The 25477-nt window shown below is 44.6% G+C and overlaps 1 protein-coding gene across 1 annotated transcript in view; it reads left to right on the top strand.

Annotated features, from left to right (window-relative positions):
• The window catches only part of Dmrt1 (doublesex and mab-3 related transcription factor 1), a 99092-nt gene that overhangs the window by 45238 nt on the left and 28377 nt on the right, over positions 1-25477 (top strand). Inside the window, exon 4 of the mRNA XM_055614135.1 lies at positions 8301-8445. Within this exon, the coding sequence (XP_055470110.1) occupies positions 8301-8445 (145 nt within the window). The remainder of the gene's footprint in view (positions 1-8300; positions 8446-25477) is intronic.

Below are 25477 nucleotides of genomic sequence, written 5' to 3'. Positions count from 1 at the left end.
ACTGTGAACAGATATTTTGTCCCCCAAATTGCAGCTTTCTTAGCCTGTTATGCTTTCTCTTGACTGTCACACAGATGTGTGATGCAGTGAGACAGTTGGCGTGTCTGAGTTGGCATGTTTGAGAGGTCCCATGTAAACAGAGAAGCACTGCAGATGGTAACTGACGTGTTTATTGCAGTTCTCATTTCCATTTGCCATACTGTTTTTAAACCTGTTGAATTCTTTGCCAGGAGTTCTTATGTTTAGCTGGACACTTCAGGCATGCTTCATCTTAAGACAGTTAATTGTTAAAAAGCAAAACACTACAATGTATGGATCACAGTATGAATGGAATGACGTTTTATGTTTTTGAGGAAGAATTTGATTCCCTTGGGCAATACAATTTGCAAAGCATAGACAAACATACTGATGGCATGTATGTGTTCATTAAGCTATGTCATAAGACACATCAGTTAAATAGTAGACACAGATTAAACATTTGTCTAGGGTTGAAGTGATAGAGATGGGGCGGGTTACACTGTGACCAGATGGGAGTTTATTGTTTGTTTGTTTGTTTGTTTGTTTTTGGAGATGGGATCTCACTGTGTAGCCCTGGGTAACTTGGAACTTGCTATGTAGACCCCAGGCTGGCCTTGAACTCACAAAGATCCACTTGCTTCTACCTCTTGAGTGCTGGGATCAAAGATGTGCAGCACCCTGCCTGACCCCAGAGTTGTCTCTATAGCCAGCAGAGGTGGCTTGCTATACAAGCATATGGACCTGGGGCTTGAGTCCCAACACCCATGTTAAAACCAAAACCGGAAATGGTGGTACTCCCTTGTGATCCTCCTTTTGGGATTGTGGGGGTTGACAGCTGGGTTCCTGCGGCTTGCTAACCCCACAGTCTAGCCCACTTGGGTGAGCCCCAGGTTCAGTGAGGAAACCCTGTCTCAAAAAATTAGATAAAGACTGATAGAGGATGACACCCAGTATTGACCTCTGACCTGTACGTGTGTGTACACTCGTATGTATCTCCACATACATGAAAGAAATAAATCACAGGTAGCTTTGCAGAGGTGTTATAATAGGAACCTGGGATAGATGATAGAATGGCTTTCTACTTGATCGTTCTTTTTAAGACGGGGCTTCACTTAGGCAGGGCAGGAATTCACTATGTAAGGTTTTTTTGTTTTTTGTTTTTTGTTTTTTTTTTTCTGAGACAGGGTTTCTCTGTGTAGCCGTGGCTGTCCTGGAACTAACTTGCTTTGTAGATCAGGCTGGCCTCTAACTTGAACTCTCAAAGAGATCTGCCTGCCTCTGCCTCCCAAGTGTTGGGATTCGTAAGCCCAAACTTGTGGTCCACTTACCTCCATCTCCCAAGCTCGTGTCAGAGCTGAGCACCTGCGTGTCCAGCCTCAGCGGCTTTGTTTCTGGAAGACACGTTGAGTCTGCTCTTTGAGCTTTGCCTTGCTTCTTGTACGGGCAGCTTCCGGTTGGGTTCTCCTGTGGCTGCTGGCGTCCCAGGATTCTCTTGTCTTTTCTTACGTGCCTTCAGCAGTGCGGAAGGGCCTGGGCTGTTCTCTGCTGCCCTTGATGACTCAGGCTCTGGAGGCCATGTTTCTCACGCTGATCTTCTGGACCCTCCTATCTCTTGAGGGGGCTAAGTCTCCTCTTTCTACTCGGTTGCCTTTCCTTGCTACTTTGTTTTGGGGGTTAGTGTGGATGTTTTTCAACTAAAGACCTCTTTTGGTTCCTAGAAAATACGAATTGAGTAATTCTTTTTTTAAAGTTGGACTTCTTAAGAACAAACAAGGCATCCAGTTTTGCATTAAAAAAAATCCATTGACTTGTGTGGAGGTAGGCCCCCTGCATACCTGGCTGTAAAATCAAACAAGCCGCAGTCTGACTCAGCACCTACTAAGTGCAAAATCTATTTGAGAGAAAGATGGAGGGGGCCGGGCAGAGCAAGCAAGCAAGGGAGTACTTTGCCTCTGGGGGGCAGCCTCCTGGAATCTCAGAGTAGCACTGCTGTGAATACCACCACGCATGCTTTAATCACCACCGGCCCGTCTCCTGCCTGCAGAGATTTGTGGCCCAATCATAGATTCCTGTCCTGTTGTGAAACAGGAATAACATTTGTGACACTGGAACAAACTCAGGATGAATGGCTGCATCTGCTGACCAGCAGCTCAATTTCACTTCTGCATTTAATTGCCTGCAAAAGCTGTTTATTGCCTTGTGCACTCCTCCACGGCAACATTATCTCTTAAATAAACATGTTGTACCTGGTTGACAAGGGAGAGGTGCATATCAAGTGAGCAGAAATAAATATGGGAGGACTCAGAGCCGGGCCTGAGATCTCCTTCCGGCCTGCAGCTGGCGCCCTTTTGTTGGCAGTTTCCAAGCTTGTGCCACCAGACATCTGGGTTCTCACCACAGTCAGGGTGTGGTCAGGTGGCAGCCTTAGGGGATGCATTCCTCCGGTGGTTACTTTGGTCTCAGTCTGAGGTATCCCATGATAGTGTTTGCCACAACTAGGTACCTCACCGGAGTTCATTCACGGATTAAACAAACATGCACCGGGACTGCCGAATGAAATTAACAGAGAAGCACAATAGGGTGACTGCAGCTAACAACAGTTCCTATATTTTAAAATAGCCAGAAGAGAAGTGTTGGGGAGATACACCAGTGACCCTGATTTGATCATTCCATGTCTTGTCTGTCTGTGGAAAAAAGATGAGGAGATGTTGGGAATCCCCTGTACAGTCCTTGGTTTGAACCGAGATACAGGCAGGGTGGAAGACAGATTCTGGCATACAAGACGTGGCACAGAAAAAGGCATCCTTTGTGCGTGTTCCTGGGATGCTGCTCCGGCCCTCTCGGCCTGCTGAGGGCTTGAGGAACAACAGGCCTGGCACTTTAAAATCTTCCTGTGATGGCTTGTCTGTCTATAGATGTTCTCCACCCTTCAACCTGAGGAGGCTCTTGGCTTCACACTAATTCCTCTTTTCTAGTGTGGCATAGCTTGGGACAACCTGTTGAAAGTATGGTGAAAGAAGTGACTTTTCAAGCATAAAGGCTATGTGGAGGTGGCCATGCCTCTCTCCCTTCACTACTGTGCAGTATCCCACAAGAAGTGTGGCTATGAGACGTCAGAGCTTAGATCAACGCTGCTTTGCAGGGAAAGTTGCAATTAACAGTCCTTAAAATAATTTTATATGCGTGTTACCTGTTTTATTGTGTTATAATTTCTAATATGTACTTTAACATATGTTAATATATAATAATATTAACATAAACATTTTAATTATATGTGTGTATGTGTGAGGAGTGAGAGAGAGAGAGAGACTGACTGTCACTCTGTGGCTCCGGCTGTCCTGGAACTCTGTACATATATCAGGCTGCCTTCAAACTCACAGAGATATGCCTGTCTTTGCCTCCTGAATGCTGGGATTAAAGGTGTGTACCACTAAGCCTGGCTTGGGTTTATGTTATTAAAGACAGAGTGTTTCTATATAGCCCAAGCTGGCCTTGAACTTGAGCTGTCTGTCTTCTTGTCTTAGCCTTCTAAGTGCCAGGATTATAGGCATGTACAACTATACCTAGTTTTCAGATTCTCTTGAATTTAAAAACTGATAATAACAGGGAGAAGACATAATGTAAGCAGCAAGAACACACATCTCAAACTATATGCACGAGGCAGAGAGCTAAGAAGGGCCTTGGTTCTTTGGAACCTTAAATCCTGTCCATCCCCCTGACTTTCTCCATGGAGGCCATGCCTTCTAATCCTTCTCAAACAGCCACCAACTGGGGACATAGTATCTAAATGTCCAAGACTTATGGTGGACATCTCCTCTCCACCTAGCTAGCTACTGTCTGCTGGTAGGCAGGCACTGGCTTTTTTGTTTTTTATTTGGTCAGAGAGAAACTAGCAGCATTCTCATGAAGTCACAGGGGAATTTATAAGAATATTTGCAATTTTAAATAAATAAATAAATAAATAAATAAATAAATATATATATATATATATATATATATATATATATATATATAAATTTAGACAATTTTAGAAAGACAATTTCTTTCCTGAGGCAAACAGGCATAGTGTCTGTTTGGGAATATGAGAGCTAACTACCATAATTTGGTTTCTTAAAGATGAAGTACAGAGGCATATCTCTGTTGATGCCTGAAGGATTTATTTTAATTCATGTGCTGTTGCTATCATGTGTGTTTATTTTATATCTCATGGAGTCATTAGCTTTAATAATCTTATAGCTGCTTGTTTTTTTAGCTTTCTAGTATACAGTCATTTTGTAGAAACATTAAATACTTTAAATACCTCCTTTTTTAGTGCATATCCATGTTAGATTGGAGGGTGGATAAAGATGTGAATTGTTCTGTGGTTAAGGGAGTAAGGGGGCAGGCGCTTTATATGCAAGCTTAGAGGGGCAGGGCTAGCGGGAGGAATGCCCATTTTTACAGCACACTCTAGCTGAACATGAGTGGATCCCAGGAGAAAATTGAACTGGCCTCTGGGAGACTGAGGGCAGTGGAGAGCTGGCAACCCTGACTCAAGAGACAAGATGGAATAAGGCCTTGACCACCCGAAGGAATTGATTGTCAGCCTGGCCGGAGCAATCCCAAGAGCACCCCAGGACAGCTGCCAGTGTGACAGATCCACTGGAGCCTTTGGGAGAGGCCTGTAGATGCTGGGCTGTCCTGCGGATCTGTCACCACTAGACAGTTCATTTTGATCTTCACTGAGTTGGCACAGCTTGTCATGGGCTGGAGCACCTGAGTAACTGGCGGTTGCACTGGAGGCTGGAGGAAGTCTGTCAGCACTCGGTTGCCAGGTGGTTCCGTTGCTTGAGCTGGGTGACATAGCAGCATCGTGTTGTCTTTGGGAATTTTGTGCGCCCTGGACCACAGGAGTTGAAAGCTTTCAGATTTCCTTGGGCTAGTGGCCCAATTCTCATCTATTTACATTTGCCTTTTTGGCCCCTTTCCCTCCCCCCTTGCTTATAGATATGAATCTGCTATAAAATTAGATGCTTCTCAGAGCATTTAAGTACTTGGTGAGTCTCACATTCCTTGAGATCCACATTTCTATCATGTGTTAAGTGTTCCTCATTGTTTGAATAAAGACTAAAATCAAAGTAATGCATAGTAGAGACAGGTTGGTCCTGTTTTGCTTTGTTTTAATGCAATATTAGAAAAATAAAAGAGAACACATTCCAAGACCCCTTTAATGTCTTAGACATGGATAAGAAACTTGTCACTCTCAAGGGCCCGGCTGTACCGGCGTCATTTCAGATATTGAGGTCAGAGCTTGGTTTTCTGGGAAGAGAGATGTGCTGCGCTGGGGAAAGACAGGTCTGGACAGATGGGGGAGCAGGGCGTTTTATCACCCCTGTTGTTTAGGATTGTCAGCACCCGGTGACAGTGGGAAGCAGATAGGCACGTAGTTAGTCTCCTCGCTTTCAAACTCTCTACAAAGAAAACACCGCTTCCCACCTGCGTGGAGGACCCTCTCCTTGCCCCCCCCCCCGGTGTCCCCACGGGCTCCTCTGAGGGTCACCCTTGGTGTGCAGCTCCCTAAGATGGTTCAGAGGAAAGTGAGAAGCAGAGGAAACTGTTCTTTATAGCTTTCCCCATCACATTTCTTAGCACGAATACTCTTTTTTCACCATTTCTGTTTGTTACCACCCAATACTGAGAGAAGAAGACAGCTCAATTGTGTCTCGTGTTTATATGAAACTAGAAAACGAGAAGCCTTGGAACTTCAGTGAGTGAGTTTGTGTGTGTGAACAATGTAGATTTTTGAATGTTGTGTTGTTATTTGAGCTCTTGAGAAATTGAAATATAGAGACATCGCGCAATAAACTTTTTCACGTATTCAGCAAAATATTTATATACTTAAATGGTTTTAAAAGTCTACTAGAAAGGCATATTTTGTCCGAGCCAGTACAGGGTCCTTGAGTGTGGTCCACCATGAGTGGATACCAGTTCGTGCCTCATACTCTGTTTCAGTCCTCAACCTAGCCTTCTTAGGTCTTGTTAGCCCCGCTTCAGTGAGGAAACTGAGTCTCAGGGAGAAAAACACCGCTGGTTAGTGGCTAGCCGGAACATGAAGAAGCTTTGCCTACTGTGGAGGGCTTTTCCTTCCCAGAATGCCTCTGTCACCTTTGTAGGGCACAGCACGTTTGTCAGTCTGTGTATCAAGCCTGAAAATTAAGATTGTAGTGACACTAAACATGCTGCCTCGCCGGGCTTGTTAGCGAGGGGGGAACCTGGAAGGGCACTTTAGGGAAACCTGTCTTCATTTATTCTTGAGTTATTTGATGTGGCCTGTTGCTGTGACGGTCTCAGAGGGGGATGGGTTTCTTCTTGCCACTCATTATTTGGGGGTGCCCACTAGGAGTCACCAGGCTGCACGTCAAGCAGTTTGGGCAAAGTGTGAGCACATGCCTTCGCATCCCCTTGGAGCGTGGCTCTGGACAGCCTCCCCTTGCCTTACAGGCAGTCTGTTATGTTCAGGTCTCATAAGATAGCTTTCATACTGCTGATTTATGCTGAAAGTATCCTAATGTTTCTGACAGCTCATGTGTGACATGAATATAATCCATATTTCTTTAAGCAGCTAATCCTGGTGGCTTATTTCCCGATACTGCTGATAGGGCTATATCTCTTGGTATCTGCCATGGAGATTCTGATGGCAACATACTGTTTCTGGGTCACTAGCTTTGTCTAAAACAGTAGGTTGGAACAGAGTAGCAAAGGTTAATTAAGTTTGTCCATCATGGTGGGAACACGTATGGATGACTCCGATGGCGTCCTGCTGTAAAATCAAAGCTCCCGAACCTGCGGTTGCTGGCATCTTTTCTTCTCAGTTTAAAACTATCCCGAATCGAAGTTTCTTAACTTGCTGCAGAAGTGAATGATGAGAAGAGCTGGGTGGGTGAAAGGCAGTGGCAGCAAGTGGCTCTTTAAATAAGCAGGTATCACCATTGAGATTACGAAGCTGTCAGTGGAAGAAATCGCAGTTTGCTTCCAGCCCTGCCTTCTCCGCTTGGTTCTTCTCAGAAGATGTTTGCTTGCTGTCATCGTCTTCGTGTTTTGATGAGCATGAAACTCTGAGGACCCATTGAAGGACTAGTCTCTTGCACCTTTCAGTAAATGCTCACTTCCTTGCTCTGAAGTTTCCTTACTCCTGTAATCAATAACTGGTACTGTCTCAGGGCGCTAACATGGAGAACATTTCCCTGCCCTCTGCCACAGCCTGGAGAGTTGCTGTACGAGGACATTGAACATTCTGTGTGTTAGCAGAGTGGGAAGTGCTGTGCCTGGATAACTATGAGCCGGGTTCTTAAAGATACGACTTTGTCCTGTCCTTTCTTCCAGTTGTTTTACTGGTGCTTTTTCCCGTTGGTTTTTTTTTTTTTTTAATGTAATAGTTGTTGGCATTTATGCCTGCTTATGTGAATTTGGTTGAAGAGTTAGGATTGGAATTTTATCTTTTTACTCATCCGTGTGTGTGTGTGTGTGTATGTGTGTGTGTGTGTGTGTGTGTGTATGGTTTGTGCCCAGGTATGGTGGGTGCACATGAACAAGTACGTGGACCAGAGGAAGACGTCAGGTGTCCTGTTCGGTCACACTGTGCTTTGTTCACTTTGGGCAAGGTCTCTCACTTACCTGGCTTGTGTCCAATACATCCCATTAGTCCTTCTGTCTCCGCTCTCCCTGTTCCCCTGCCAGCCCTGGGGTGACAGGTGTACCAGGAACCACTCCTGGCCGATCGTTTCTATAGGTTCTGGAGACTTAAACGCAGCTCCTAATGTTTGCACAGCATGTGCTGCTGCCTACCGAGTCCTTGCCCCGGCGTAGGATTTTCAGATTGTGAATTCGATACCTTGAGCATGTACTGTCTTAGTCTTTGTAGAATTTGCAAAGACTAGTCTCTTTGCAAATCATCTCTAAGCTAGTCCCAGCTAGAGATGATTCGGACAGCTAGCCCTGGATTGGTGAACTTCGGGTTTAAGTGAGAGACCTAACCTCAATATATAAAGTTCAGGGTTTCTGCAATGTGCTGAAATTGAGGTATGGAGTATGTGGTGCACAGGAAGAAGAGACAGACAAACAGACCCTGGAGCAGAGTCTGCCTCCCAGCAGCCTATCCTCCAGATAGGTGCCACCTCCTAACATTCCTAGTATTTCTCAAGTTAGTATCCTCAGATGGGGACCTGGCCTTGGGCGTATGCTTCTTCTGGGGACGTTTTCTATTCAAACTATAACGAAGGTGTTCTTTAATTTGTCTTAAGCAGATGAAGACCTCAGAGAGCCGTCACTCGGTGAGCTCCCAGTACAGGATGCACTCCTACTATGGGCCTCCCTCCTACCTGGGCCAGAGCATGTCCCAGATCTTTACCTTTGAGGAAGGGCCCTCCTACTCAGAAGCCAAAGCGAGCGGTAAGTTCTGGGGTGAGTGTCTCCCCAGCAGAGGAGTAGCAGCTCTCTGTGGGCTTGGCTCAGAGGAGCTTTGGGGGATTTTTTTTTTAATCAGTTCTCTGAGGAGTGTGGTTGATAAACGTGGTGTAGCATCTTTAAAGGAAACTTAATTGTCTTCCCCAAATGGCAATCAAATACCTATAGCTTCTTAGCTAGGGGTAGAGCTTTGTGTGTCCACCCCCCCACCTTCTTCCATGCTGCGATTTTGCTGACTTGAGCTTGCACAGTCTTGTGCATACTGTCAAAATTGCTGTGTGTTCCTATGTGGAATTGCCCTGTTATATCTGGAAAGCACTGTTTCCCTCAAGTCAGCCTCCGTCTCCAGTTCTTAAACTCCTCCACATAGACCCCTGAGCCTTGAGGAGAAAGGATATGACGTATCCTATATAGGTTAGAGAACTCTAAAATCTCTTATTCTTTTCATGGTAACCAGTTGTGGGTCTCTGCAGTAATTACTCTCTACTCCAGAAAGCTTTGTCTGATGAGGGTTGAGAGATGCATTGATTTACAGCAGAGCAGTAAGTCATTAGGAGTAGTAGGTTGCCTTGTAGGGACCATGATCTATAAAGGTCCTTGGCCTTGTTGACAGTGTCAAGTATGGGTCCTGTTTTGTGGTGTGGGCCTTAAATCTAGTCAGAAAGTGGTTGGTCACTGCCATAATACTTGTGCCACTATTGCATAATTAGGACTATCTTACTAGTCAGGCCATTCATTAATGTAGGTCCCAGGGTCTATAGGCAGATGAGACTGATGAGTCCTGTTCTCCTCAGGTAGCATACATAGTACCTGGGGATGGGGAGGAGTGCCTTCTGTGGAGAAAACAGACAGACAGACTGTAAAGAATTCAACTATGAATTGGTTTTACTTTCATTCTTTTTTATAGATTCATTTTTTTTTCTTTCAAAGTATCTTTCTGCTTGTTTAGTTTTGAGATTGTATTTTAATTACAACATTTCTCCCTTCCAAATTTTCCCTCCAAACCTTCCCATATACTCTACCCTTCCTTCTTCTTCAAAATCATGGCTTTTTTTTTCATCAGTTGTTATTTGTACAGAGGAAAAGGAAGGATCCTGTGGAAGAGGGAGGGAGATAGGTAAATAACAACATGGATAGCAGCATGAAAAAGCTTCAAGAAGTCATACTATAAGCTAAAAAGAATACTACATGTAATTCAGTGTAGACATATACATATATAACTTCAATAAATTTTTCTCGTCTGGGCTGATGGCCCTCCCTCCAAGAGCCAAAGACCACCTAACAAAAACCTCAGTACCAGACATGAAATTTTGGGTTGTTTCATTCTTAATTCAGTTTTCCTGCTTTCTGAATACTTGTGCTAACAACAGACTTCTGTTCCTAAAACTGTTTTATTTTTTAATCAAGAAAAATTCATGTGTGTGGCTGTGTTTGCTTGCATGTATGTATGTGTACAACACGTGTGCCTGATGCCTGAAGAAGTGAGAAGAGGGCATTGCGTTCCTTGGAAGTGGCATTATGGATGGTTTTGAGCTACCGTTTAGATTCTGAAAGTCAAACCTGGGTCCTCTGGAAGGGCAGACAGTACTCTTTAACTGATGAGCCATCTTGTCAGTCTCCAAAGCGTTACTTTCTTGAGGAACAGCGTGAAATATAAAACACATAGTTTTTCCTATTGCTGGGGGGGGGGGAATCAAATTCCAGGGAGTCTTGGTGATGCTGAGCAAAGGCTTTGGGAAGATACTCCAGTGCCCAGAGACACTGAAGCGAATATCTGTATATGATGTAATTAATTGTTTCCCGAAGAGTCTTGCTTTAAAAATGAAAGTGCATTCATCTTTGTGTATGTGTGTGTGGTGGGAGGAATAAAATAACATAGCAAAACAGTTGTTTTTTCTTTTTTCTTTTTTAATACAATAGACTTGGGCTTTTGCAGTAGCAACACAAATAACTCAGATATAGCTGAAATAAACAACAACAACAAAACAGTTGTTCATTAAAAGCACTTTGAAATACACAGTCCTGCAGCTCCAGTTTTAACCTTCTCTCCAACAGATATGTTGAGCTGATAGGCAGGTCTTTCCTGGCCGAGTTTCCAGAGACTGTTTTTAAGTTATTTATATTTAATCATTGTCTTTCGGTTTAGGAAAGTTAGAAGCAAATTGTGGAGGCTGGGAGTGTCAGTCATGGTAGTCCTGAGTGACATGGAAGATCAGTGGTTCTCAACCTTCTTAGCCCTGTGACCCTTTAATACAGTCCCTTACGCTGTGGTGACCCCCAAACACAAAATTACTTTTGTTGCTACTTCATAATTGAAATTTTGCTACTGTCATGAATTGTAATTTAAATATCTGTTTTCCAATGGTCTTAGGTAAGTTACTCCTGTGAAAAGGTTGTTAGACCTCCAAAGAGGTCATGACCCACAGCTTTTCATTCTGTCTTTTTTTTATATTTATTTTATGTGTATGAGCACTCTATCTGCATGTGTGCCTGCATGCCAGAAGAGCGCACCAGATCACATTGTAGCTGGTTGTGAGCCACCATGGGGTTGCCAGGAATTGAACTCAGGGCCTCTGGAAGAGCAGATAGTGCTCTTAACCACTGAGCCATCTCTCCAGCCCAGACCCTTAAGAACCGCTAATATAGACATTTGAGCTTACTTTGTACTATTCAATAGAAGGAGATGTTAATTTCCTAAATAATGTGACTGTAGAGGAAGAATTTTCTGTTTTCATCTATTTGTTTGTTTGTTTATTTATATGTTTGGTACATGGGGCAGGAGACGGCCACAGAGTGGGTGTGAAGGTCAGAGAACTTTTTGGAGCGAGCTCCCACCTTTGACCTTCACCCAGGAACCATCTCCTAGACCAAGAATTTCTTTGCAAAGCAGATACTTAAGAAAAAGAGAATCAGAACTGTGACCTGATTTTCACATTTGGAATAAAATCTTTAAAAGATTTTAAAGATTTTGTAGACAGGGCAAGCACCCCTGTCTACAAAATTAAAAACAAGCCAAAAAACCTGGGCAAATGATGCTTTCTTTACTGAGATGATAATGACTTCTATTGCTCCATTGATGCAGGGAGGTTTGGTTGTGGGAGCTGCGTGGCTTGACATGAAACTGACAGGTACAATGACAACTGCACTTAGATTCTTATTCTTACTTGATCCTATGCTTCTAGTAGAAGGTGCCCTGCCTGTTCCATAAATAGCCATATTCTCTGTGGCAGTGTCTGAGATCTACACAGGATTCTTAGGAAGAGAGAGTGCACGTCTCACATACCTTTTGTGTGTGTGTGTGTGTGTGTGTGTGTGTGTGTGTGTATGTGTTTGTAGCCATGCCTGTCCTGGCACACACTCTTTAAACCAGGCTGGCCTTGAACTCGAGATCTCACTGCCTCTGCCTCCTGAGTGCTGGGGTTAAAGGTGTGTTGTTCTCACATTTGTTTTTAAGGTGCTGTGATAGCCTCTGTTTGTTCTTTGCTGGTTGAGTAAGCAAAGAGTGACGGAGTGAAGGAATAATTCTGTTTTGGGGTGAGCTTGCCTCATCAGGGAACATTGGCCTGAACAGTCAGGATCCTGACTCTGCTGTCAAGCAAAGCCAGCGTACAGTTTGGAGATGAAGCAGTTAAAGAGACTGGTCTTTGTGTAGAAAGTTACAAGCGAATTCTGCTTAAAGGGGGAACTCACCTATGCCTCTTACTCCAGAAGCACTGGCCTTCTTGAGACAAAGGTGTCTATTCAGAACAGAATAGACTGAAGAGGAACACTAGATGTCTGAAGTCAGGGGGAGGAGGCCGATACCCAGAAGGAAACTAACTGTCCCCCAAAACAGGGTGTCAGCATTGTGTTCATAGCAGAAGACAGTGAGAATGGCTTTTTTTTCCTTGAGGCCAGCTTCCTGGGATGCTCTCACTCACTGATAATTAGTCAGAAGCTCGAGCTGTGGGAGAGAGGGAGATCTCCCAGAAGAACTGTCGTTAAATCTCAGTATTGTTAACATGGAATTACTATGGAAAAAGAAAAATGAACTAGTGGAAAATCAAAAAACCTAGGCTACTTGGTGAAAGGAATGTGGTTTTCTGATGCCTAGCTGTCTGGAGTGCCACATATGAAGCTTTTATGAAGCAGCTGAGGAAGGATAGGAAAATAGATTGGGGAACCAGGATGGCCACATGTCAGCTTTTGGCCTGTGGGCTCCTTGTCTTTAGTGCTTTGAAACAGGCTAGGCCCTTTTGGAAAATGGATCTGAGGGTCTGAGGCAGTGGCAGGATGTTCAGCATGGGGATGGAGACATCATTTTAGTCACTGAGAAACTGGAGATGGCTGGCTAGCCACTAGTTCTGTCCAGTACTGCAGTCAAAGTTGAGTTGAGTTCCTTTGACTGATGTGTTAAGTAAGTTATAATTACTGAGTGTTTTGTCAGTTAGTCCAAATGGGATTGTAAGTCTTTAAATACTGAACTTAATAGAATTAAGTCCCATTTGGATTCTGAGTGGTTTGAAGAACAGTGTTATAAATGGGCTAAGTGGTTTTTGTAAAGTTTTTATTTGAGTATGAATTTGTCCATTAAGATATTTTTTCAGGTTTTTTTCTCATGGATAAGTGTAACTTATTTTCTCTTTGTCCAAGCTAGGGAATCAAACCCATGGATGCTAGGTAAGTGCTATACCGCCTGCCTCAAACCATTAAAAGGTTTTTGATTTTGCAAGTGTCCCACTAAGTTTCTCAGGCTGGACTCAGACTTGCTGTGTTAATCAGGGTAGCTTCAAGTTGATGAGCTTCCTGCCTCAGGAGTAGCTGGAATTACAGGTATGTATCATTTTGCCCAGCTAAACTTAGTATATAAACAAATGAGGGCGAGCTTAATGTTGTTCTTGGTGGAAAAGTTTGCAAAGGATGGCAACATGAGAATCAGTGTTGGGAAAAAAGTGTCAAAATTTCCCTCCTGCCACTTTGCTTCTGGAAAAGGTCTGAGAAGCTCTCCCCCACCCCATCCTGAAGTGATGGTTGGGATGTGTGTGTAGGTGTGAGCTGAGGTTGCACATGTGCACCACCTGATGGAGATGACCATTTTCATCTCTGTGTAAGGTGTTGGACCTTAGACCCCGGATCCTACATATTAGACAAGTGCTGTATCACTGAGGCACGTTCTCAGCCTCTGTGAGATTAACTTTACACTAGATTTGAGAGGTCCGTGGTGCATCCAGGTGGATCCCTTTCAGGAGCCATTCTGTTAGAGGAGCTGTCATAGGCAAGTGGGCTTTCTGGAAGGGGAACCAGTATTTTGCAAGATCTGTACCATGATACATCCCAGAATTGCTTCCAGTCTCTGACACTCATTCTCTGTGCACAGCTGCATCTCCCTATAATCTGTATGGTGTGAATGTCACCTTCTGGATGTTTATGCACTCTGAACAAACTTCCTGTGGGATCGTATTGAAGATATATTGCTATTCAGATGAATTAATTCCTGATTATGGAATTCCTGACTTGATCAAAAAATTTTAGTTGTTTCGGAACTTCCTAAACAACTTTAGAAAGTTTATGGCATTAAGTACCTTGTGGACCTCCAGATGCCTCATTAGGAGACAGGCTAAAGGCAGATTTGTAGTCTCAGAGAGCCTTCACTCACAAATCCTGGTACACACCATAAATATAAGAAAATTTTAATGGAACTACCAAGCAGTGTATAGTTAAATACAAACCTTGATGTCATTGTGTACAAACTGTTCTATTGTAATTCCTCTACCTTGTCACCTTATGGCTTATATACTGTCATTTTAAATTTACTTTGTTTCTTGGAATGAAAGACAGATAATCTCCTCAAAGATAGCTGAAAAATGTGTAGCCAAATCAGTTGTAAAGACATATTCTTGAAACTTAGAGCCTGTTAACCTTTAGGCCTTGACAACTTTTGTCACTCTGAACTCACTATGAACTTCGGTAATGGATATACAAATAAGAAATGTTTTGTTTTAAAACATGTAATGTGGTGCATTTTAGAATTCAGATGTTTTGTGATTAATTTAATTCTTTAACTCTGAGGTAATTCCTTTTTAGGAGTATAAATACTGTAGCCAAACAATAAATGAGATTAAAGTTAAAGTTCTTAACTTCATCCACCTTTTTCCTTGCACATGTGTGCATGAATTGTCTTTGCTTACTTTCTCCCCCTTTTTCTTTTTCTTACCAATTTACAAACAAGTTAACGGCAATTCAGGATCTAACTATCAGCCTAGGACAAAGCAGGAAAAAGTTTACCTTAGCCTGTGGAGGCCTGTCCCCGCACAGGAGCTGGTCTCAGATCAGAGAGCCCCTTTTTACAAGCCCTTGCAGTTTTGGCTAGAAGCTACCTTTTATGTGACCAGTTAAAGTTTTCCTCCTTAAAAGCAGCGTAGACAGTCTCTAGACCTAGAGAAGGAATCCTGAGCTCCCTCCCCTGCTTCTTTTACTTTCAGTCATCTTTCATGATAGATTGCTGGTAGCCTGAGCTATCAGCTTGGCAAACAGAGGAACTCTGCATCCTGTCCCAGATCCTACCCTGGATCCTGGAACCTTGCCAAAGCAGAGAGGGACTTTGGCCATCAGACCCTAGAAGTAGAAGTTGGATGCGTGGAGTCTCAGTTGAGGGTGAACACCCTTGCTAGTAACGGAAAGCCGAGAGTTCAGTACACAGACACTGTTTAAGTCAGTGTGGTGACCTCACCTGGAGAAGTGAATGCACAGGAATGCAGAGGGGCCATAAAGGACGTAGGCCCGAGCCTGGGACCTGCAGTATTTTGAGCATTGGTAGATGAGATGACCCAGAAGCAGACGAGAGTGAGGAGCAGCCGTGGGGTGGGTGTAAACTGCTGGTGGGTGGTGTTGCGCGTGAAGAACGCACTTCAGTGAACCTCGCTAGGCAGTGCTGGCAGGTCTTGGGAGAGTTCTTTGGTGGCCCACTGACTGTTCCCAGGTAAAATGATGTATGGCTTTGTTGCTCTGGTGTGGTGCTGGAGCCAAAGCCTGACCTCCCTCAGGAGGGACTGGGAGGGATGGCTTGGACAGTGAGTACAGACAGCGCTCAGTGATTTTTGCCTCGAGGGAAGGGTGCAGTACAGTAGTCATAACAAGGAGGAGATGAAGGAGTCTTTTCTCTTGTTGCTGCGGACGTTACTGTGCTTGTGGGAGAGATTTGGTTTGTTGGAAGACACAGTTGCTGAAGTAGTAGCTAAGTATATTCCTCGCCAGGGTTCTCCCTTGAGGGAAACAGCACAGACAGATTGAATCTATCTTAAAAGGGATTATTAGATTGGTTTACACGGTATAGTCTGGGTCATCCAGCAATGGCTGTCTTCATGCTTGGAGAGGCTGAGAACCAGTCCCTGCTCAGTCTGTGAGGCTGGATGACTCAGCCGTTCTAATCTGGTGCTGAAAGCCTGGAGGATTCCTGGAGAGCCACTGGTGTTCAGTTCCTGCTGGAAATCCAAAGAAAATGTGTTTCAGTCATAGGATGGTGGTAGCAGTTGCAGTGAAAGCTGAAGGGTGCACTCCCTAGCAAGAGGTGAAGGCAGGCAGGCAAAAAGCAAGAGCTTTTCTCTCAGATTTCCCTATCCCCAAGGAGGATCACCCTCCTCAGTCAGTCCTTCTGGGAAATACTCTTATGGACACCATCTAGAGGTGTGTCTTTTGAAAGGTTGGTTCCAGAGCCAGCCAAGATTACCCATCATGGTAAGACCCTAGGTCCTCGGACAGTGGCCTCCAGAATGGCAGCTGGGGTGGGTTCTGTAGATGGTTCAAGAAGAGCGATAAAGGGATCCAGAATAAAGAGAAACTATAGCTACTTGACAGAGCAACTAGATGTCTCGTGAGCATGATGTGAAAAACGGGACTTATTCTGCTTGTCTTACGCTGTTACAGTAATTTGTTTGCCCCTCACATAAGGAAATCATGCGGCATCTGAAACCGTGCAGTTGGGGTGTTGAGTGTGTCATAGTTAGAGCTGTCACATCTGTCTGGTTCTAAGTATCCATGAAGCAGTAACACCCAGCCTTCCTTTCCTAAGCCCCTGGTAACTCCTAATCAGCTTTCTGCCTCTAGAGTCCCCTATGCAAATGGAGTGGATGACACATGGCCCTTTGTGTCTGGTTCTTTCCCTTAACCTCGTGTTTTCATGGTTCATTCACACCTTAGCATGGATCAGTACTTCATTTTTATGTAGTTTGGGTGTATCATGTTTTGTTCATTTATTCTTTGGTGGACATTTGGATTACTGCCATCCTTTGACTGGGAATTGAACCTAAAGTCTGGCACATGCCAGGCAAGCACCGTACCACTGGGATGTACCCCAGCGGTCTTTTATCCTTTTGCTACAGGGTTTTGACAGGTAGCCCAGGCTGGCCTCTAACCCACTGAGTATTCCAGCCAGGCTTTGAACATGCTCTCTTCTTGCCTCCTTGGAAAGATTACAGAGCTGTTCCATGAGGCCCTGCAGCCTCTGCTTCTGCCCCCTCTCAGTAGTGCCACGGTGGAGATCAGGCCTTTTAGTGTAGGTCTATCCTAACCAGACAGCGTGGAATTGCTAGGTCCTGTGGGAGTTTAACCAGCTCTCACAGCAGGTGCCCATCCTCCACTCCCACCAGTATATGAAGGCTCCTGTTTCCCCATACCCTCACCAGCACTAAATTGCTTTCCAATTTTCTCAGTTACGGCTCTCATGGTTCGTCTTTGTTATGCTATAAAAGTATCGAATCAAAGTGGATTAGAAACTCCAAGTAAACAAAATGTAGGTCCTTGCTTCTGTTTCACTAGGTGTGCATGTGCTGGGCGGGGTAGCGTTGGGTCTCAGGCAGTCCTAAAGGCAGTCTATATTTCCAGAAGTGAGCTTAGCCTGGACTATAGGAGGATTTTTGGCAATTAGGTAAACGTCAGCGTTCCTCAGGAACTTCTGAAATAGTTCCTGTCTGCTTTAAGGAGCCATTTCTCTTGCCTGGCAGAAGGGACACATGGCTCCCAGTGGCTTCTATCAGCATATCAAAGCCCGTGATTGCGGCCTGGTCCCTTAGTCTCACAATTACCCTTTATCCATATCAAAGTCATGCTAGCATCCTAGCCCTTCTCACCTCCTCCTTCACCCTAAACTCCCTTCAACTCCCCCAGCAACTCATTTTCTTTATAACCCGGCTAGTCTCATGATTCCCTCCTTCTCTCCATTCCTCCCTCCCTCCCCCTCTCCGGTTCCACTTACTCTCACTACATTCTTGCTATCTCGCTGTCTCCACTGTTCTCTCCCAATTCCCTGGCCCTGGCCACATGCAATCTGCTTCCTTGTCTCTCTGCTCTCATATCTACAATAAAAACCATAACCATATCATGGAGCAGTCATGTCGGCAGTTTCTTTACTGTGCCCCCTCACCTACCTGTTGCTTTCCTGAGTGAAAGTTCTGAGAGGCAGATTAGCGCCTGCGGTGAGGTTTAGATCATCCGGGAAAGACAAACCCACTTACCAGATTTTTGTCAGCTTCTGTGCTGATCTCAGCACAGACAGGGGACATGGCGCCTCAGACTCTTGTGTATTCTCTGGCGCCGGACGCCTCTCCTCCACATGGCCAGGCTGCAGGCAGAGTGGCTGTGCAGTCACCTGTGACGTGTTTAGTGTTGTGTGGTGGAGTTGTACTTTTGTCTCCTGGCAGCGCCTCCCCACTCTGCGGGTGGGAGCTCAGAGGTCATGCCGCCATTTGGAAGCACCCTCCAGTCTCTTTGTCACTGGCGCCTTCTGGGTGAGATGAGTGAGTGGAGTAGCCTGCTTAGTTAAAATGGGCCTATGAGTTGACAGCTGTGTAGATTCAGCAAAAGCAGTCCTTCCCCTGGCACTGGCCTCCTTTCCTGCAGTGGAGTGTCGGGCTGGGCACTGAGCTTTTGGTGGTGTCCGGTGTGAATAACCCCAGTTCGGTTGTAGATCGTGTCGGTGGGTACTCTGAGAGGCTGCGTGGGCGGCTGTGAGGTTCAGGTTGGGGTCCAGTGTCAGGCAGCTCAACGGAAGGGCAAACATGGCGAAAGGTAGCAGGTGGTACCACACCCAGGCCCTCCCTGGAAGGTTAGTGCCGCCTGTTTTTGTTGTGGAGAAGAGTGTTCTGGGAGTGTGTCAGTCTGGCTCAGTCCTGTGGGAAGTGGACCCAAGACCCTAAGGGTTGCTTTTGGCCCATGTGCCCTAGTCCAAGCTGTGTGACCCAATCAGTGACCCAGTCTGTAGGAGAAAACATTGGCTCTCCTTGACTTGAGAAAGTGGCACATGCCTTTAATCCCAGCAGTCATGAGGCAGGGGTAGGTGGTGTTGGGATCTGTAAGCAGGCACTTCTATGGCCAGCTCCAAGGGTCCCTTGGAGCTGGCCATAGAAGTGCTAACGCACCAATGTTAGGAAACGTGCGAATGTGAAGGTTACACGAGGGTTCACAAATCACGCCACGAGATCGGTTCCACATGGGAGGTTTATTAGGGGAAGGGGGGAGCAGGGAGCAGAGACAGAGAAAAGAGAGAGAGAGAGAGGGAGAGAGGGGAGAAGAGGAAGAAGAGAGAGAGGGGGGAGGGTTCCAGTTCTCTTATAGGGTGATCAAGGGCATGCACAGGTAATTCCAGGTGGTCAGGGTGTCTTTACAAATGCCTGATAATCAGTCTATCAGGTCCCTTGGAGCTGGCCATAGAAGTACCTGCTTACAGATCCCAACAGGTGGACCACTGAGTTCAAGGCCAGCCTGGTCTACAGAGTGAGTTCCAGGAGGACCAGGGATACACAGAGAAAACCAAAAAAGAAAGGAAGGAGGAAGGGAGGGAGGGAGGGAGGGAGGGTGTTTCATGCAGTGTTTAGCAGGTGTTTGCCTTAATTTAAACTTGGCACCATTGGAGGTGGCTTGTTTGCCACATTTCAAAGAAAAGAGCGCTGGGCTGATAACCTTATTTTTCTCTTGACACCTTTTACTGTCAGCTCTTGCCTTGAATAGAAGTGAATGGGGCATCCAGTGACACAGATCTCAGAAGCTGGAGCCCTAGAAGAGACTGGAGCCCTGTAGTAGGAGAAAGCTGGTTCTGGTGCACACTGACTCCCCCAAGTCACATTCCCTTTGGCTCAGAGGCCACCACCCTGCCTTTACACCTTACTGTGTCAGCAGGCTCCCAGTAGTGAGCTGGGCAAATAAAAGTATTGCTTTCGTAAAGGAGGGCTTAGTTTTAGCCCAACAGGGGTCCTGATGGAACTGAGTGTATGCGTATTGTGTATTGGGGGTTTCAAAATTAGTTAGCCACTGTGCTCTGCTGAGTGAGGAGGATAGAGTGTCCACATTTTAAACATTTACAGATGGTAGGCATTTTTCTTTGGGAATAAAGTACATCGGCATTTCTCATTGAATGAAAAGCAGACCCAGAGGAAAAGATTCTGGGAGATCAGAACTCCTGGAGAATATAAAGAACAGAATGGACTAGTTGATGTGTAGACCATGCAGAGGTAGTCTGGACAAGACTCGGAGCCGATGGCCCCCAGCATATCTTTTGTGTAAAATGCCCATGTTTAACAAAGCCACCAGCAGGCTGTCATCTAGTAATAACAGGTGCTTCCTAGGGACCTACCTCAGGGAGGTCAGACTCTCTCACGTAAGGGGTGGGATCAGTCCTCTCAGCACTGAGCAGGAGTGCCCAGCATGTGTTCTCATGCTGGGGAGGGGCATTCAGGATGCTTCTTGTTCTTGCCAGTATTCCTTCTCACCAGCCTGGAGTTGGCAGGATTCTGTGATTTCCTTCAGGTTTTGTCCCTACTGTTTAAAAGGGCGAGGGTCTCATCAGAACTGGTTGCATCCTCTTTTTCTGTGGCCTGGCAAGGCAGCCCCGCCCCAGGGGAGGTGATCAAAGAGCTGGCCACTGAGACCATGTCAGAGACAGCCCTTGCTCCCCTTACTAGGGAACCCATATGGAGACTGAGCTGCCTAGGTCTGAGCAGGGGGTCTAGGTCCTCTCCATGCATAGACTTTGGTTGGCACATCGAGGGTTGGCACATTGAGGGAGGTAATGGGAGGAGATGAGGGAGGGGGCTACAGCGTGAATAAATTGTGATAAATAATAAATTGATAAAATAAATCAATAAATAAAATTTAAAAGAATAAATAAATAAATAAATAAATAAATAAATAAATAAATAAATAAAATAAATGGGCCAGGGTTCACTCTTACCTTGGAAACACTTTCCCTGGCTGGTCTCTGTGATTTTCCTTTTCTTCCCTTCTTGTTCCTGTGTTTCCCTTACAAATAAGTAATGTCTCTACAACAGTGACCTGTGCAATTTACTGGTATGGCAACTTATTGGTGTAACTTATTATCATCATCAGCATGTGACAGATGAGGACACCGGGGCGTAGAGACTGTATCTGAGAGGCAGGGAAGAGGAGGGGCCCAGGTTTTCGAAAGCCAGGGGTGGGACCTGAGATATGGTAAGGACACAGTGTTTCTAAAGCCTTCCTGGCCAAATGGTCTGACGTGTCGGGGTTTGGAATATGTTTGGAGAGATGATGGCTACTGTGGGTGGGGTACTTAGATGTGGCTACAAGAACATTTCTGTTGTGGTTGTGGTAAAAATCCCCAAAGCTGGTCCTGTAGCACAGGCCTCATTCACAGGCATCCCATCTAGAGGACCCTTTCTGTCACCTCCCAGCACAAAGCTTTAGTAGCAGCCTGAAACCTGCCAGCAGGTCATGTGAGGTCATTCTCTTGACAAACATAGTAAAGCCACTCAGTTTTATGGTTGGATTTGAATTGTCTTCTTACTCAACAGGAGAGAGTCAAGTACAGTTCATATTTGATGAGAGCAGGCGTTGGAAGATTAGGTACCTAGTTATTATCATAGAAATGATAAGTAATGAGAAACAGAAACACCACCAGCTATTTCTTAAATAGTCACTTTTTTTTCCTTTCAGCCTACGCTAAGAAGTAGCCAGTTTGTTATTCAATATGATATACTACTTATTTTTTTTTTTTTTATTTTTAACTAACATGAGCAAGAGTGGCCCACTTTTTCCAGATGAGAGGTTTTTAAAGTCATATTTAATTTTTGTGTGTTTTGTGCGCTCCTGTGCTTGTGGGTGTGTGAATTCCTGGCATGTATGGAAAGCTCATGGGACTTTCACCATGAGGGTCCCCAAGGTAGAACTAACCTTCACTCACTGAGCTATCTCACTGGCCCTCCTAGGTAATTTTTTTTTTTTATTTTTTTATTGTATTTTTTACCTTTCCAGTGGCCTTTGCTGGCTCGACTGGGGTAGCTTTGTACATCTTCAAGTTTCTCTCGGAAGTTTCCCGTTGAGGGCACAGCACACAACAAGCTTGCCTGTGTCCTCCTCACTCATCCCACAACTGTTGTTTTTTAAAGCCCTGAAGCCTGTAGCCTGGGCCTCACTTGAGCGTGGCTGTGGCCACCGAAGTTCAAGCAGCCCGTGATCACTGCGCAGACTTCTCCCTTGAGTCTGACTTGAATGTGCTGGGCCTCTGTGTGTCTAGCACAGTGAGGAGTAACTCAGGAGTTTATTCTCCCTGCCCAGCTCTTGGGAGGCAGGGCCCAGGCCAAGTAAAACTTGAATAACCTTCAGGAAAGCTGTGCTGTCCTTCTGTCGGCTGCTGTCTTTGAAAATTGCCTGCAGAGTTAGTGAGCAGGAACAGTTAAGATTTACAAACAATGATGGAGCTTGTCATGCATCTTTCACCATCCATCACCCGGGTGCCGTGCCTGGGCGGTGAAGTGTTCTTCATAAAAACCAGCTCAGTGTGAAATACACCTCGCTGCAATGTTTACTGCTCTGAAGCTCGTCAGCGGCCCTTTATAGTAAATCCAGATTGCGCTGTGACATTACAGTATATCATTGCCCGGCGCAGTGGGGTTTACACTGGGAATGAGTGCAGTGCACACCAGATGAGGTGTCCAGGTTGAGTTATGTTAGAATTTGCCTGTTATATGGGGATAGCTTTTGTTTTCTGAACGCTGAAAGTTAGCTTTATATGTATTTATATTTATATATCGGCATATACTTCCCATCCTGCACATATACACAGGATATACAGTATGTGCCGAGGTCAGCTTCCAAATGGGTTTCAGGTGTAAAGAATGGTGACCGCATTTTATGTACCTTCCAAACTGTTCTTCATTGAACTTGGCGTAGATGGCTCTTTGCCGGGGAATGAGGGTCAATTCATTGAAGAAGTCAGTTTGAGCTTTCTGTGTGTAAAATGACCGTGTTTACCATCGTTTCAAATACAAACAGCGATCCTTTTCTCTTGGTACTGTTTCTGTCCACTGAAATGCTCCCTTCAGTATGAGGGCCGGAATAAGACCCTGCGAGCCAAGTCCACCAGTCATTGGGCACTGCACTTAGGTATACCTGGAGAAGTCTCTGAAGTCACTTCCTTATTTATTTATTCTTTTTTAGTGGGTATCAAAAAATCCCGGTGCCGCCTCTGCTATTTTGAGAGATGCTGCTTCCAAATAAGAGATTTATGTTGTTTTAGCTTAAATCTTCGAAATAAAAGACAGACTGAATTTATTGAGTGATCAGGTTTATTTACATTCGCCTTAAAAGCGCCAATATTAAAAATGAGCTCCGTAAAAAATAATCTTCAGAGATAACGGCGGCCCCTGAAGTTCCCTGATCATCTGCTTAACACATATATTTTCAAATTCCCTGCTTTCCACAGGAGGCGGTTAGAGCTATTTGTGGTCTTTACCCACTTAGGCAAAGCCTCCGTGGAGTCCAGGGTAACTCCCACACCCTTTAAATGAAGAGCTAAGCAAAGCCCTCCTGGCCACACCCCATTGCCCTTTGGGGTTCATTTGTAAAGTCTTCATGATCAAGACTAAGTGTCCGTCTTTCTAAAGAAGTCTCAGGAAAACCGTGAAGCATGTGATGCTGGCCTCTGGGAGCTTAAAGGAGCACACAGCTTCCTGTGGAAGGAGAGACTGGCCTTACATTCTCCAGTGTCATTTCTTGCCAAGGCGATTGGGCCTGGAGGTGGGATCACGTCCCGTGGGTTTTGAGGGGAAATGATTACCCAGTTACTTTTAATCTCAAACAATAAAAAATATTAATTGTAACCATTTTCTAGATATTTTAATCAACTAAAAATTATCTGTTGTCCGTTTAAATTTAAACATCACCTGCCACCTCACGCGTTTATTGGCTCCCCCGGCCTCTGGTGCCTTCTGTACTCACTCTTGTCTGAACCACCCTCAGAGAGGCAAACTAAGATGACCTTGCGTTTCAAATTAGTTTTATCCCTGTAAGGTGTTAGGTCTTCTAGGGTCCAATTGTCAAAGTCTCTCTCTGCTTTGACAAGGTTCTGGGGTCCAGGGTAGGATCTGGGACAGGATGCAGAGTTTCCAAATTCACTTTATCTCTTTTTTTTTTTTTTTTTTTTTTTTTTTTTTTTTTTTTGCTGAGCTGATGGCTCAGGATCAGCGACCGAAAAGAAGTAGGGAAGGGAGCCCGGGATTCCTTCTCTAGGTCTAGGGACTGGTTACACCACTGCTAAGGAGGAAAACTTTAGCTGGTCACTTTTCTTGCGGCAGCCAGGACTGTAAAAGTTGTCTTCTAGCCAAAACGGCAAAAGGTTGTAAAAAGGGGCTCTCTGATCTGAGACCAGCTCCTGCGCAGGGGCAGCCCTCTACAGGCTAAGGTAAACTTTTTTCTGCTTGTCCTAGGCTGATAGATCCTGAATTGTTGTTAACTTGTTTTTAAATCGGTAAGAAAAAGAAAAAGGGGGAGAAAGTAAGCAAAGACCATTCACACACACATGCTCAAGGAAAAAGATGGATGAAATTAAGAACTCTTGACTTCAACGAATTCCCACACGCTCACACGTGATGATGGTGTTGATTTCTGCCAGCATCTCCTGTGCAGAAGCTGCAGGACGTTTAGGCTGCCGTCAGACATAGTGACCTATCCATATTCATACACACCTTCAATGGATGATACAAGGGAGTTCCTTTCTTTCTTTTTTTTTTTCCTTTTTTTTTTTAAGTTTTATTTTTCTAATTAGTTACATTTTGTTAATTCTGTATCAAGGGAGCTCCTTTCATACAGGCAATTGACATACACTTATGTAACATGTACAAAGACAGACGGACATATTTACATAGTAAACACATATCTGTATCTGTATTTACAACTCATGGATGAAGCTAATTCCAGCCAGCTTTCATTCAATGGGCTTCCACCACTGGGCTTCTGCCAACGGTGTGTGTGTGTGTGTGTGTGTGTTCTGCCACTGTTTATTGTATCGTCTTTTTACCCCTGAGCCAAAGCTCCCAGAAAAGGAATTACCTCATAGTCAAAAGGGCATTAATCACAAAACAGATGAATTCCAAAATACAACAGGTTACATGTTTTAAAAACTAAACATTTCTTATTTAGGTATCTATTACATTAAGTTCATAGTGAGTTCAGAGTGACAAAGGTTGACATGGCCTAAAGGTTAACAAGGTCGAAAAGTTACAAGAATATATGTCCTTTCAGTTACGACTGACCTAGCTACACATTTTTTTTTCCAGCTATCTTTGGGGCAATAAGCTTATCTGTCTTTCATTCCAAGAAACAAGGTAAATTTAAAATGACAGTATATAATGCCATAAGGTGATAAGGCATAAGAAATTACAACAGAACAGTTTGTACACAATGACATCAAAGTTTGTAATTAATTGGACACTGGTTGGTAGTCCCGTTATGATTTGGGTTCATGGGAAGTTTAAACCAACATGCTTATATTTATGGTGTGTACAGGATTCATGAGCGAAGGCTATCTGAGGCTACAGATCTGCCTAAGCCTATCTCCTAGTGAGGCATCTGGAGGTCCACAAAGGTACTTAATTGCAGCCATAGACTTTCTAAAGTTGTCTAAGAAGTTCTGAAACAATTTAACTTTCAAAATTGTTTGAATCAAGTCAGGAATTCCATAATCAGGAATTCATTCAGAAGAACAGCAGTAAATACCCAGAAAGTGACGATTCAC

This window comes from Psammomys obesus, unplaced genomic scaffold (genome assembly GCF_907164565.1).
Source record: "Psammomys obesus unplaced genomic scaffold, mPsaObe1.curated_primary_1811, whole genome shotgun sequence".
Taxonomy (NCBI): domain Eukaryota; kingdom Metazoa; phylum Chordata; class Mammalia; order Rodentia; family Muridae; genus Psammomys; species Psammomys obesus.
This window is presented reverse-complemented; position numbering and strand designations above follow the sequence as displayed.